Raw genomic sequence first — 14,358 nt, forward strand, 5'->3', positions numbered from 1 at the left:
ACTTATATATATATATATATATATATATATATATATATATATATATATATATATATATATATATATATTCCAATGGTCGACGATGCCACGCAATGGCATCGCCGATTCTTCTATGTTTAAAGTTACGATTTTATCTCCACATTGATTTTACTTTCCCCTTTTCTTATCTGTTTTACTTTTGATTTCTTGATTTTGCCCCCATTAACGCACCATGGACAGAGGTGTTGGGTTGCTTATAGTAACATCAACATGTCTCTCATGCAATAGCAAAGGAACAATTCTATTCCCACATTTTATTTCCCATCTTGCTTTACATTTTTTTTTTATTCTCCTTCCTTCTTGTTTGTCCCTGATCCTGAACGCGTATTTGAATCATCACCCTGCCTTTAGCAGTGTCGATGATACATGTTGCAATCATATCAATCCCTTTGATTGGCATCACTAAGGCTACAACGCATGGCATATTTTATCATATGCTTTACTCCATCATGTGTGGTTTTAATCTCCCTTTTGTTTAGTAGACTTTGCTGTTATTCTACAGTTTTGTTCTGGTTTTCAACTTCATCGTACATGGTTCAACATTTCCTTTTATTTTACGGTTTTTATTTTTTTTATTAACAAACTCATATTAATACCCTGCATCGATCTGGTGATGGTCAGTTACGGCCAGTGTTGGCAAAGGGGAACCTAATTTGTTGAGATTGAATGTTGAAGTCAATCTCTAAAAAAAAAGAGCAAGACAGGTGGGTGTATGAGGGCAGGCTGAGATACCTGTTGTGTGCATTCACAAAATTCTTTTCTCTTTGTTCCCCTGTCTTCCTGTTTTATACATTTTCTCTTTAGATTCACGCTGGGTTAGCATCCCACATCACTCACAGCCCCTATTTGTTCTATGTATGCATTTACCTTGCGTTTTCTTCATTCAATGAACTCTTGATTAGTATTGTGTCATCTCTGTGCATCTATTTAGTTCTTCCAACGTTAACGTCTGCATATTTGTATTCACTGTGGCATCATATAGATATATTTTTCAGTCTTACGTTTTTAATTCAGCATGGTATCATCTCCCCTCATCTCGTTTCACTAGTACCTAGCACTTATTTATCAAGGTATATGGTCTTGCATATGAAAAGGGGTGACCACATTTATTTATTTTAATAATTTCCTTTGTTAAGAAGACAAGGTCAGTTGGTGTAAGTTTCTCTGATGGACCAGACTCCCCTGGAGTTCACAATGCGACTGTGAGTTCAGAGCAGGTCGAAGCTTTACCTGGAATTTTGCAGTCCCTGTTGTATTTTATGATTCCAGGACAGGGGACGTTCAAGCTTGTAAAACTGTTCGAAAGACAGCTGGTGGATCGCTCAAGGAACTATTGAAGAAATTAAAATCTACACTTACATTCTTGCAATCGTCAGTACAAGCTACACAGATATGGCCAAAGGATCAAATCCAATGAAATGGGTGATCCTGACATGAGTATATTGGCGCTGGTAAGGTTGCTCATCGTATTGATGCATGTAGTGTTATTTAATTCATGTATTATTATACATTCATGTTTTGTCTTCTTTTACTCATGGCTAATGGCTAGAGTTAAGAGGAAAATTTTGTAGGATTAAATCCAATGAAATGGGTGACCCTGACGTGGATATATTTTTTTTTGTAAAGTTGCTCATAGTATTGATGCACGTAGTGTTGATTAATTCATCCATATTTTAGCAAAGAACAAATTAATATAATCTTATTTCTTTGTCTTTTTCCCCATTCTTGTAGAAAAGTAGGTTTTTACAAAAAAAAATCTTTCTCAGATTCTGGAGAGTTCTCTTGTTCCAGCACCTTTATTTCATGGATCTATTTAGGAGCACAAAAGCCCTCACCACTCCATACACCCATATGTACCTCCCTGCAACCGTCAACACTCACATCTTACCTGTCATAGCAGCGGCCCACCTTACCACAGCTTCATTTGTATATCTCTGCACTTAATATTCTGCAACCCCCTTTACGAATGCCTTAAACTTCACAACCATGTTAACTTTCAAACAAGTCGTGTTATGGGGAAGGTGGAGTTAAATGTTCTTTTGTTAATAACTGCAACTTTCTCAATTGTGGGGCTGACCAAGTAACATCATCAACACTTAAGATTCTCCAGCCAGACCTGGAATTTTTCCATTTCTGTGAGTTTGTCTCCCACTACTCAGTATGGAAGGGTGATGTTGGCAACTGATTTAGTATAGACTCTACGGGAAATGAGTTTCTCAGAACTACATACTTAACATCTATCTTGCACCTTTACAGGAAGACAGGGTTTGCCAACTTGGCTTCGTACGTCCTCACAAAGGCACTCCAACTCAATGCTGAGCCAAAGATAGTTACAGCGATTAATAACGGCAGGAACTTGAGAATCCATTGGGCTTTCTCTGCTCTTGTTCTGAATTCATCCTCTGAAATGTAAGGTCTCTTCATATTAGTTGTGACTCCCTTCATTTCCAACCCACGTACACCTCTCCCACTTGGCTCCTCATGTTTTGGATTTGGTGTAGCATCAATCCCCTGCATTTAACTTGTATTTCTTAGAACCTCCCTGTATTCGGGCATTGCAGCCTATCATGATCCCCGTGCACATACACTGCAGCACCTGCTGCCAACCCATTTGCAGTATCCAGCAGCTCCTTCCTTCATAACACATTGGCGGCTAGCCCTCTTAGCATAAATCACCTTCATTAATCCGATGCATTTTCTTTGCATCTTTTCACCCATACTATAAAGTATATCACCAATATTTCAGAGCATTTTAGTGACTATAGTTCCTTAGGTGTACTGTTACACCACCTCATTCTATCTTGTCTGGCACTTCTTCATACTCAGCTCTACTGTCTCTCCTGTATACTTTTACCCCTTTCACCATCTTCCTGCAAATCACACTTTGCACCCTCTACCTAATGCACCTACTATTACACTGTGCATAACCTCTTTTTGTTCCACTTACTGCCACCCATTTCCTGCACTTCCCCCTGTGCACAGCCCACAACTCCATCTATGCAGCACTTTGCCACTGTATTCTACTTTCCCTCCATGTGCTTCCATACTTACCATCCCAGCGTCTTCCAGACCACTGTTATATTTTTCACAGCACAGCACCGTTATACCCTTACACCAATACCATACCTGCATGTTTTCCAATTTCATTTCAGCACCTTACTGTTATATATCCCTCACAATAGCTCTGTACCACCCTCTTTCCCTTGACATCACACTTAGATAGTTGTGCATATCGCCACTCACTACGATACCCATTAAGTGTGCATGCATTTTATGCAGTCTACCCTCATTAGTATACTGGCATCCTCGTAGGTACTTTAGCTTCAATATAACCTCTTGAATTCTTTTATATCATTGTCATATATTAACCCTGTTTTGCAGGAAACATGTGGAAAGTGTCATTCTTCTCTTTTAGTTTAAGAATTATAACTTCAAATTTCAATCTCAGAATCATAATAGCTAGACATTAATGAGAATGTTACATTTTTTAGTTTTAGATAGAATAAATGAGCATTGTAAATATCATCAATTGTTTGTTTCGTATTATTTTTCCCTTATTTCTCAAAAATTCACGAATGGGAACACAAATGGCACGTGCACCATTCTAATAAAAGGTGATTAAATCCTAAGTTGACGATTCGCATTAATGGCCATAGTCAAGGTGTGAACAAGACTTAGGATTTTCATCTTTTATGGAATAACACTGGATCTACACGGGATCTCTTTCCAAAAAAAAATCATCATATTTTCTTCTTCTATCAGAGTTTAATTTAAAATTAGCTCAAAATATATATCAATGGTCATAGTCAGGATATATTGAGAGTTAATTTCATTTTAAACTCTATAAAGACACAAAAATATGTTTTATTCTTCACTTAAATTTAAATATGATTACCATATAATATATTCGATGACCATAGTCAGAGATGTATTATATCTTTAAATCTTATTTTAATTCACTTAATGAATGAAATATGCTTTTAAAATTCAATTTCAAAATCTTTAATTTATTTCATCATTTAGGCTAGAACTACATCATATTTTCAAACATTCCTTTTCAAAATCCAAGTGATGTTGAGATATATTTTCCAAGTATCTTCTTCATTTCTTAAATCAAACCTTCAACTCTTATTTTAAGTTTATTTTTTTTTCTCAATTCTATCTCATTTTAAAATTCAAATTTCAATTTCAAAGTACAATTTGACTTTGAAATTTCAAAATTCATTTTTACATTCAAAAATTCAATTTCGCATTCAAATCGAATTTCAAAGTTCAATTCAACTTTAAAATTCCAAATTCATCTTCATAATTCAATTTCAAAATCAATTCAACATTTCAGATCAAATTTCAAAGTTCAATTTAAACTTTGAAATTTTCAGATTCATCTCCTGATTCAAGTTTCATTCTCTATCCTTCCTTTCAAATTTCAAAAGTCAATTTAGATCTCTCAGATCCAATTCTAGGTTTTATCTGGATTTTTGAAATCCAATCCTATCTTCAAATTCCATAGGGATTTCTCAAATCCACTTCAGATTCAATGTGGATTCTCAAATTCAATTCCGGATTTCTCAAAATCTGATTTTGCACTTTTAAATTCAACTTGGATATTTTAAAGATCCAAACCCAAATTCAATTTAGATCTGAAAACCCAAACACATTCAAAATCCAGACTCCAAATTCAACTTCATTTAAGATTCTAGATTCTGGATTCAACTTCATCTTGGAGTCCAGACTTCGAATCCAATTTCATTTAGGATTCCAGATTTCAAATCCAATCTCATCTTGGATTCCAGACTTCTGATCCAATGCCATCTAGGATTCCAGATTTCGGATTTAAATCCATCTTGAAATCCAGATCTAAAAATTCAATCCTGTTTTCAATTTCCACCTAGACCCAAGATCCATTCTGATTTCAAACTTCAATTCTAGAATTCCACTCCATTTCTCAAATTCCATCTTGACTTTCAATCCATTTTTTGAAGTCTATATTCATTTTTCAAATCTCCCTTCTTCAAATTCAGGTTCATCTCAATCTTTGATCATTTCAAAACTCAAGATCTATTCTAAATCTTTAAGTTAGAAAAATCTAACTTCTCCAAGTCCATCTTCAACTTTCAAAAACCTTTTCTTCACAAATGTTCTCAAAATTCATTTTTCAAAAACCACTTACATCTCCAAAATTTCTGAATTATTTTTCTCAAAAGCATACATCCTTGCATTTGCATCGCACAAGCATGATTCTTTGTGCATTTTTTAGACTTAGAATAAATTCTTAGACAATATTAAAGCAAAGCAAAAAGGCATAAATTTGATTCTTGGTTCGATTACCCCGGGTAAAGGCGCAAGGAACGGTCGAACCTCATACCGACGAGCGAGCCCCGTCTCCCTTTTTTCCGCAAATATTTCAAAACGGAGGCGAGTAATCTTTTAAATCTTTTCAAAATTAAGATCAAGTGAGACCTTCGCAAAAGAGTTTCTCTCTCTCTTCTTTCTTTTCTCTTCTCTCTTCTTTTCTGTCTTTTATTTTCCCCTTCAAAAAGGGAAATAGAGGTTAGAAAGGAAAAGAGAAGGAAGAGAAGAAATACAAGAGAAAAAATTTTGCGATGATCATACCGACGAGCGAGCCCCGTCTCCCTTTTTTCCGCAAATATTTCAAAACGGAGGCGAGTAATCTTTTAAATCTTTTCAAAATTAAGATCAAGTGAGACCTTCGCAAAAGAGTTTCTCTCTCTCTTCTTTCTTTTCTCTTCTCTCTTCTTTTCTGTCTTTTATTTTCCCCTTCAAAAAGGGAAATAGAGGTTAGAAAGGAAAAGAGAAGGAAGAGAAGAAATACAAGAGAAAAAATTTTGCGATGATCACACAGACCCCCTTGAATGACGGGCAAAAACCTAGTGGATGGTTCTTGTCGCACCTGCGACATGCCGGCTAGGCCTTCCTCTGTTGTCTCTGCGGCTGAAGTCGACCCTGTTGCGCGCCCTACTGCCACCCATCACGGGTCTGATGCTTCTTTCAACTCTGCACCTTCCCTCCTGCTGGTGGGTTCTTCCTCATCCCGCCCAAAGAACCCCCTTTGTTGCCGCCTCGCTTCTGAAAACCGCCCTTGGTTCTCTCACAATCCTTGGTCAGAACGGTAGCCGACTCGATCGCATCGGCCAAAGTAGTAGGCCGATTCATCAGGACGCGAGTCCGCAACCCGTCCTTCAATCCGCACACGAACTTGGCTGCCCTCGCCTTCTCGCTGGCGAACAAGTTCGGACAATACCTCTCTAGACTCCTGGACTTGGTGGCATAGTCCACCAGGCTCATGCTCCCGTGAGCAAGGTCCAAGAACCGTTGTTGCATCTGCTCATGGGCGTAAGAAGGGAAGTAGGTGTCTAGGAACTCCTCCCTAAACACATTCCAAGGAATTGTCTTCATATTGCATACTTCACCCTCCGCATGGTGTCCCACCACTTTTTGGCATCGCCCTTGAGACGGTACGTGCACAACTCAAAAGAATACAAAACAATAAAAGATGTGCACAAATACAAGGCCACAACAGGCAATACACAATAGCCACTGAAGGGCAAATACAAAGATCACAAGTGATTCAACACAACCAGATCACAAGTGATTCAACACAACCACTAAAGGTCTGAGAAACATATAAAAATAAGTTAATTTTATTAATAAAATTCTTAATAAAAGCATGTTAAAAAGGTGTTGGATTGTGAAGAAGGGGTAGCAATATTGAAAAAAACATTATGTTGACAGGAAAGAAGAAAAACAATAAGAAAGGAAACTTTAGAGGTAAATACTCCAAATGAAGTTAAATGCAAAATGCTTCAGATTTGAAGTGTTTATGTGAGACTTAAAAGCAATCTTTGTGCTACAGTCTAACAAATCTATCCTGGTAGAGCAACAAGCCAGCACACTTTCCAAATAATAGCATTAAAGGTTTATCATTATGTTCAACAGTGTATCCACATTGGTGAGTAAACTACATAAGGATATAATTCAGAAAAAGATTTCACAATATATATTTCATTATACATAGACATACAAACTCCCAATCATAATAGATATGGGTCACCTAGAAAGATGCATGCACCAGTCATGCAAGACTGTAGAGTTCAATCAAGGTATCTGAATGTTCATGAACTCCAAGTGTGACAGGTATCTGAATATTCATGACCTCTAAATGTGCCAATCTGATTAAGCTCATGATCACCCAAAGGCATAAACAACCAAAACCTAAATAATGTGGATTGCATTTCATCCTGATAATGTTAACGGTTTACCCACCACAACAATCACAAGAACTATCACCTTCACAGCAAAAATTATAAAAAAAGGGTAAAATCCGGTGCACTGAAGCAAGATGACCAATATCAATGTTTTAAAAAACAATTTCCACACGAGCTACCTGGACCAGCACATTGCATGCCATAGAAAGAAGCTCTTCACCATGCATGTTTTCCTGCGGATCCAAATCCTTGTACAAGCTAAGGGTTTCACAGTACATTTGAGCCATGTTTATAGCACCAACTCCAAGTTCTGCAGTTATACAAAGGCACACTGTAACACAAGTAACTGCTAACGATCTACAAGAAATCACAAACACATTGAAGCTGCTAACATCAAAATTAAATGAGACAATTCAATCCAAAATATTTACTAAATTAGCATTTATAAAAAGATTACACCAAGAAGTTGACACAAAAAGTTCCATATCTAAAAGGAAATACATGTAAAGATGTATATTTGTACATGATTGAATGTATATATATAGGGTTTATATTTGGTACAAACGATTGTACCTACAATATAGTTTGAATCTCACAATTGAGTAGTTTTGACACAATCTGTAATACTCGGTATTTTTCAAAAAAAATGGAAATTCATTCAATTTAAATTAGTGGCATCTTTCTATTTGAATTGTCAAAAAATTGAGTAGCTAATATTGTTTAATTAATTTATATTATTTAATTAACATTGTTTAATTAGTGGGTAAGTAATTTTCGTTGGACCCTAAGTTGGATTGTGGACCTAGTGGAGAAGATACATAGTCCACATCCACTAAGTTGTTTTAAATAGATAAAACCTAAGTTATAAGCTACTAATATTAGTAAGTTGTATTAGATTAGAAGTTAATTAGAAATTTCATAAATTAGAAACTAATTAGGTTGCTTAAGATGGGAAAGTTGGTTTTTTTTAGAAACTCCCCAAGGCGGGGCATCTCATAGAGAGGGGAGACAAAACCCATTGAGGTTAGGAAACCCAGCCAAGGTGGGAAACCTCCTCTATACTATGTCACAGGGATTCGGCTAGGAGGGTGCCGCACCCGCGTCGACGCGACTCGACGCGGGTGCGGGTGCCGCACCGGGTGCGGTCAACTCGATCCTGGGTGCGTTGACCGCACCCAGGATCATTAATGTCCATTTTTAAAAAAAAAAAATTGCCCAAATGGGCTTCGAAATTTTTTTTAAAAAACTTTATGCTAGTCTGTCAGCTGCTGACAGACTAGCATAAAGTAAGTTTTTCAGTTTTCACGCACAGCTGCTGACAGCAGCTGTCAGCTGTGCTGTCAGCACAGCTGCTGACAGCAGCTGTCAGCTGCCTGTCAGCTGCTGACAGCAGCTGCCTGACAGCTGCAAAGTTTAAAAAAAAAAACCCGCCTATTCCCCAACCCCCTTTTTAAAAAAAAAAACCGCCTATTCCCCAACCCCCTTTATATATATATATATATATATATTACTTATTACATTTTTGCCCCTGCCGCACCCCCGCACCCGGGTTTTTTGGAAGTGCCGAATCCCCGCACCCGCACCCGCACCCGCACCCGCACCCGCACCCATGTGACATAGCCTCTATATGAGGTTGAGGCTCCTCCCCTCTCTCATAATCACGATTTTGAGAGAGATAGAGAGAGATTGAGCAAGAGAGAAACCTTGGGAGCAAGGACCGGCTAACTTGGGGAGGCCTTCGTGTCTTCATGAACCTAATACTTCGATCATTTGTAGCTAAGGTACGGGATTTCTCTTAGTTCAGCTTGGTGGATCTAGCGTAGATCGATTCAAGCATGGTTTAGATTTAAAATAAAATCTGTTTTTTTTTATATGCATTTTGGGCAGATTATGGGTTGAATTAAAAATCTGTATCTTTTTAATGTAAAACCAGTTTTGGAATCTGTATTTTAGTTAGATCTAGGTTTATTGTAAATTATGTTTTGAATCTGCCTTCTTATTGATTATTCACGCATGTTCTGTATTTTAGTTTGCGTTAAAACGAGGACTTATTCATGATCATATCTGTAAGTCACATTCCATGATCTTATCGTTGAGAGCAGACAATCACGCAGACTACATTGTTTACTAATGGATTCATAGAAAAGCATTATTTTCACAAGTTTTATGTTAATAAAGATATTACAGGTCCATCATTGTGCAAATTTCATAGTAAATTGTGCTCATGAGTCCAAGTATAAACTGATTCAAGCAAATCCCGTTCCTCAGAAGCATCTGAAACAATATTTATTAGTGTCTAAATGGCCTAGTTGTGGAAATTTATTCAGAGTTATACATGACATATTTTCTGCTGCCTACGAAGTGGCCTGTTTGACATCAGCAACAAAGTACCTCCTTTTTATGAAATTGATGGCAAGAGGTGTCTCAGTCAAGATTTGTGTCTGACCAGTCTAACAGAATCAGGTATAATAATTTCCTGTCATTAACTCAGTTGTCAAGAACAATTGTACTGGTTTAGTAGAACTGTAGGGACTCGACTTGTCATTGCTTGAACCACTGTCAATGTCAACAATTCTGCTTCGCATTCACTCAAATTACCTAATAGTCTTAGACAAGCAACAATTCTGCTTCGCATTCACTCAAATTACCTAATAGTCTTAGACAAGCAACAATACTTTTTCCTGTACTACTGCCAACATTGATTCCCAAGGCCCTTATGTTGGTGGTCTAATAAAGGACCCTTTCGTCTAATATTTAGTAGGTAATTGGATTTCTAATGTCTCTTCTACGCATAAGGTCCACCCTTCAGCAAGTAAACTAACATGGAGATAGGGTTCTCTCTTAGAAACTCTTTTCGTCATTTTGTTTCCCTTTCTATTTGCTAAGACAATTCAAAAGAAATTTGTTATTAAAGGAGAGGAATACTATCAGAGTAAGACTCAAGCAGTCACTAGTAGCTAAAACTGATGAAGGAATGAGGAATACATCCTATGTCTCAATGCATGTCTCTGATAGGAAACCTCATGATGAATTGGCGGTGGTTGCCCAAAGCTGGAATAGATGTACTCAGAGCAGATAAAAAGGCAGGTGCAAAGCATGGTGATATTCAGCTGGAAACACGACTATGTTCATGCACCAAGAAGGGTGAATTTGCATAGCAATTGTCATTCACCAGATGCAAATCTAGATCCATCTTTTCCTGCTTGTAGAATCACTTGCCAACAATAGCATATTGGCAGGCTGCTGTTACAAAAAGGTGCCATCTTGCATTATCTCACAACAATTTCTTAATAGAAGCAATTTTGAGTTGGGATCATTTTATAAACAAAATAATCACAGAACTTCCTCTTGGAATAAACCAGAGTTACCGGAAGCTTCTTAAGTAGGTGGGAAGCTTGCTTCCCGGAAACTCGCTTTGGAAGCGCGATACTCCTCGCTTCCGAAACTTCATGGGAATCTCGATTCCCCCACGCTTCTTCTATGCTTCCCACACGCATGGTCTATGCCTCCTACATGCTTTTCGCACATTTTTTTCATGTTTTTCATGTATTTTCTCACTTCCCATGTACTTTCTCTAAATTGGTAACCATCATTGTTAGATTTTAACAAAAATTTAACTCTTTTAGTGAAAAATCATGAAATATAAGAATGATGAATTTTATTTTAGTTTTTATTTGTTTCTTGTTCGATTCCTATTCAGTTACCATATTGCTTCATTTTTTATTCATATTTTGCTTTCAAATTGATCCTTCGCTTCCCGCTTCCTATAAATTTTAAAATGCCTCGCTTCTCGCTTCTTGCTTCTCGCTTTCGCTTCCCGTATCGTTTTTCGCTTAGGCTTCCTAGTTTGGCAACCTTGGAATAAACCATGAATTTAACCCAACCTAAATAATTTAAACTTACATAAGAGTTGCCTTGATGATCTATTGTTGCACATAGAAAAAGTCTATACACTTCTCTAATCCTGGAAATATTCTAGCTCATTCCCATCTGAGGTAAGGCACAATTATCTTGATGTGGTCGTGATCCTTAAAAAGGATTCATATAAAGGGGCTGCTGTTTCTGAATTATCTGTTGGTTGAGCATGTACAATAAGTTGGTTATTTTGGATTTTATTTTGGAAACTTGATCCTGGATCTGAATTTCTGTTAACTCGGGCATGGATCGGAACTTCTGTTAGCTTGAGCCTGGATCGAATTGTCAGTTAACCTGAACATGGATCTGATTTTTTTTTTGTTAAATTAACCATGTTGAATCAGATTTTATAAATCCCATGTACTTATGTTGAGTCAGATTTTTATAACCCACATGTATGTGTGTCAAATTAAAAAACTGTATTTTTGAATGTATGTGTTGATTCAAAAACCTGTACTTTAGGTTTATGTTGAATCAATAATTTAGTTCCGGTTAAATCGGTAGTTTGGGTTCATGATTAAATCTGGAATTTTGCTTAAATAAATCTGAGTTTTATCGATGGATGTAAATCTGGATTTTTGTTTAATAAGTATGAGTTTCTATTCAAGCATGTTAAAATCTGAATTTATGCAAGATAGTCTGAGTTTAGTAAATCTGAATTTAGTTTTTTAATAATCTGGGTTTTCATCCACGTAATGTAAAAAAATCAAGAATTTAAATCGGGTATGTGGGTTCCTATATTCACAGGAACCTGAAAATAAAATTGTGTATGATTTTATATTTGTGCAGGATTTCGATGTTATATGTGGTTATGGTATGTATATTGTAAGCATGATATGCCGCCAATGTGATTTACTTACTTGAATGCATGAGACAGTTCGAAAGATGAACCGGATTTTATCGTGGCTCATGGTTGAGCTACATGTGGACCTTTTGAAGCTAGGTACTTGTGCATTGTTACTGAAATAATAATTTGTGAGATGCATGTTGTGGATATATGGATCCAGTATATCCTTGTGGAAAGAACTTTTGATAATTTAAAGAGGTAAAAGATATCTAAACATGTAATAATTTGCTCCTTGGATGTCCTCGAGGGATGGCCGGCACCTTGGATGGCTAACGTGGAGGACAATGTGGTACTGAAACTCCGTGGTATTGTTTTCTCTCCAAGAACCCGATATTGAGGTTTGTATTCTCAGCCACGGTAGTAGGGGACGTTTCCACCATTTTTGCCTGGGAATGATGTGGTTTGGCCTCAGCTGATAAGGTATTGGTATACCAGGAAAAGTGGAGGACTAGTGTGAGGACGCCCTTTGTCATCCCTGCATTGGGTGAGGATGCACGATGTTTCGGCCTAAGGTGAGGATGCCTGATGTCGATCGAGGGGCATGTATAGAACCCAGTTAATAAAATACAATTGTGTGATTAACGTACAGCTGAGAACTGCCTTTGACCTCAGGATCAGACCTATGTTAGTATCCACGGGAGATGGTCGAGATGAGAACTTAAATGGGTTTGCATTAATCATATACATGCATTCAAAAGCAATGGTCAATAATGAGATAAAAAGTTACTCATGCAATATGCCTTGGTTCATGCATTGTAAGGGCATTGGTTCATGTATCGCATATTTATTGATTCTTGTGTCATGTGAAGTTGCTAGCATGTCTGTATTGGCTTATATTGCAAATTTGTCTAAGCTGTTATGTGTCCATAGATAGTTGAACTTTTTGTTTGGATGACTTTATGCTTTATTCCTTACTGTTAGATCAAGTAAGATTTCATATGAGAACTTTGGTTCTCACCTAGTTGCTTAAAATTTTTCAGATGCTGAGGCTTAGGTTTAGCTAAGCGGTGATGGCGAAACTGGCTTGCAGGGAGGAACAACTTCGATGAATCATTGTATGGGTTCTAAATGTTTGGGAGACTTGAGTTATAACTTGAGGACTTATGTTTATGCTTATTAAATTTGATTATGAATTGTGATTAGTTCTTTTAAATTATGGCTTGGATGAATTGTTTGGGAAGGTGATGTTAATCTGTGATAGACCCTAGATCCATGGGATCTTTTTCGCAATTAATTTTTTTTTAAAAAGGAAGTTTTCCGCAATGGTTTAAAAAGAGTTTTGTCTTTGGTGTTTCTTTCTCGTACTGGGTTCGAGTAGGTTAATATAAGTCTGTGCTTGCACTCTGGGGTACCTCCTAGTACTTAGTCCGGTTTGAACAATACCATACATTAGTCCTGACGTTATTCACTTCTTCCAAAAAAAATTGCATATTTTCAAGGGTGAGTTTGGGGTCGTTACACAATCTATCCTAATAGATGTTCTCAGCATGCTCGATTTAGTAGGAATCGACTCTTGGATCATGTTTTTTCGACAAAAAAACATGTTTTTATGAGTTGGGTAAAATCGATGCCTTCATAGCCATTGATTTTTTGATAGCCAAAAAAAACTATATACAGGTCGGATTCTGGCAGTCCAAAATTCAGTTCCCACTAAACAAAACATGTTGATTATATTTATGATGTTAGATGTGAGAAAAAAATTTAAACAAGGGGGAGCCCCATTTGTTGGGTTGTTTGCAAAGAGCAAATATTAAACTATATATGTATATAACACTGTCACCGATATCGCCGATATATTGAAAATATCGTGACATTACCATCTATTTTGAGGTAGTCGATAATAATATCGGCAATATATTGTGGTATTTTCAATATATCAGTAAATTATATTTCTCACGATAATATCGTGATAATATCACGATAAATATTTTTACATAAAGGGAAGGAAGGAAAAAAGGACAGAAAAAGAAAGAAAGAAAGAAAGGGAAGAAAGTTAATTACTATCCCTTTCAAAGGTGTCCCTAAATCCACCTATTTGCCATATTTCCATGCTAGATCATTTTAGCCACAACCTTCACCCTCTATCAACCTTTATTTTTTTCATTTTTCAAATCACAACATCTATATTTTTTTTATTTTCCTCATAAATTAGAAAAATACATTCAATAGCTTTTGGAGAAAGTTTTTTTGTTTCCTTCCAAAAGGACAAAGCATTTGCAAACAAAAACTCTCAATTTTTTAAAATTAGGAGCAACGTTAAATAGTTTTTCTATGGGAGAGACATTTTGCAAAGAGGATGAAGGCATCATATTTATCAAATGAACGATGGCA

General features: G+C 36.7%; 1 protein-coding gene across 3 annotated transcripts in view; it reads right to left on the bottom strand.

The window, feature by feature from the left end:
• LOC149820895 (Tetratricopeptide repeat (TPR)-like superfamily protein) overlaps window positions 1-14,358 on the bottom strand; it is a 166,983-nt gene that overhangs the window by 118,199 nt on the left and 34,426 nt on the right. For all 3 annotated transcript variants that reach the window (XR_016426348.1, XM_089981702.1, XM_089981703.1), the window contains exon 11: window positions 7,445-7,575. Coding sequence is in view for 2 of the 3 variants with exons in the window: in XM_089981702.1 (XP_089837828.1) it covers window positions 7,445-7,575 (131 nt within the window). In the remaining variant the exon portion in view is untranslated. The remainder of the gene's footprint in view (window positions 1-7,444; window positions 7,576-14,358) is intronic.

This window comes from Nuphar pumila, chromosome 12, assembly GCF_984573655.1.
Source record: "Nuphar pumila chromosome 12, dmNupPumi1.hap1.1, whole genome shotgun sequence".
In the NCBI taxonomy this organism is placed as follows: domain Eukaryota; kingdom Viridiplantae; phylum Streptophyta; class Magnoliopsida; order Nymphaeales; family Nymphaeaceae; genus Nuphar; species Nuphar pumila.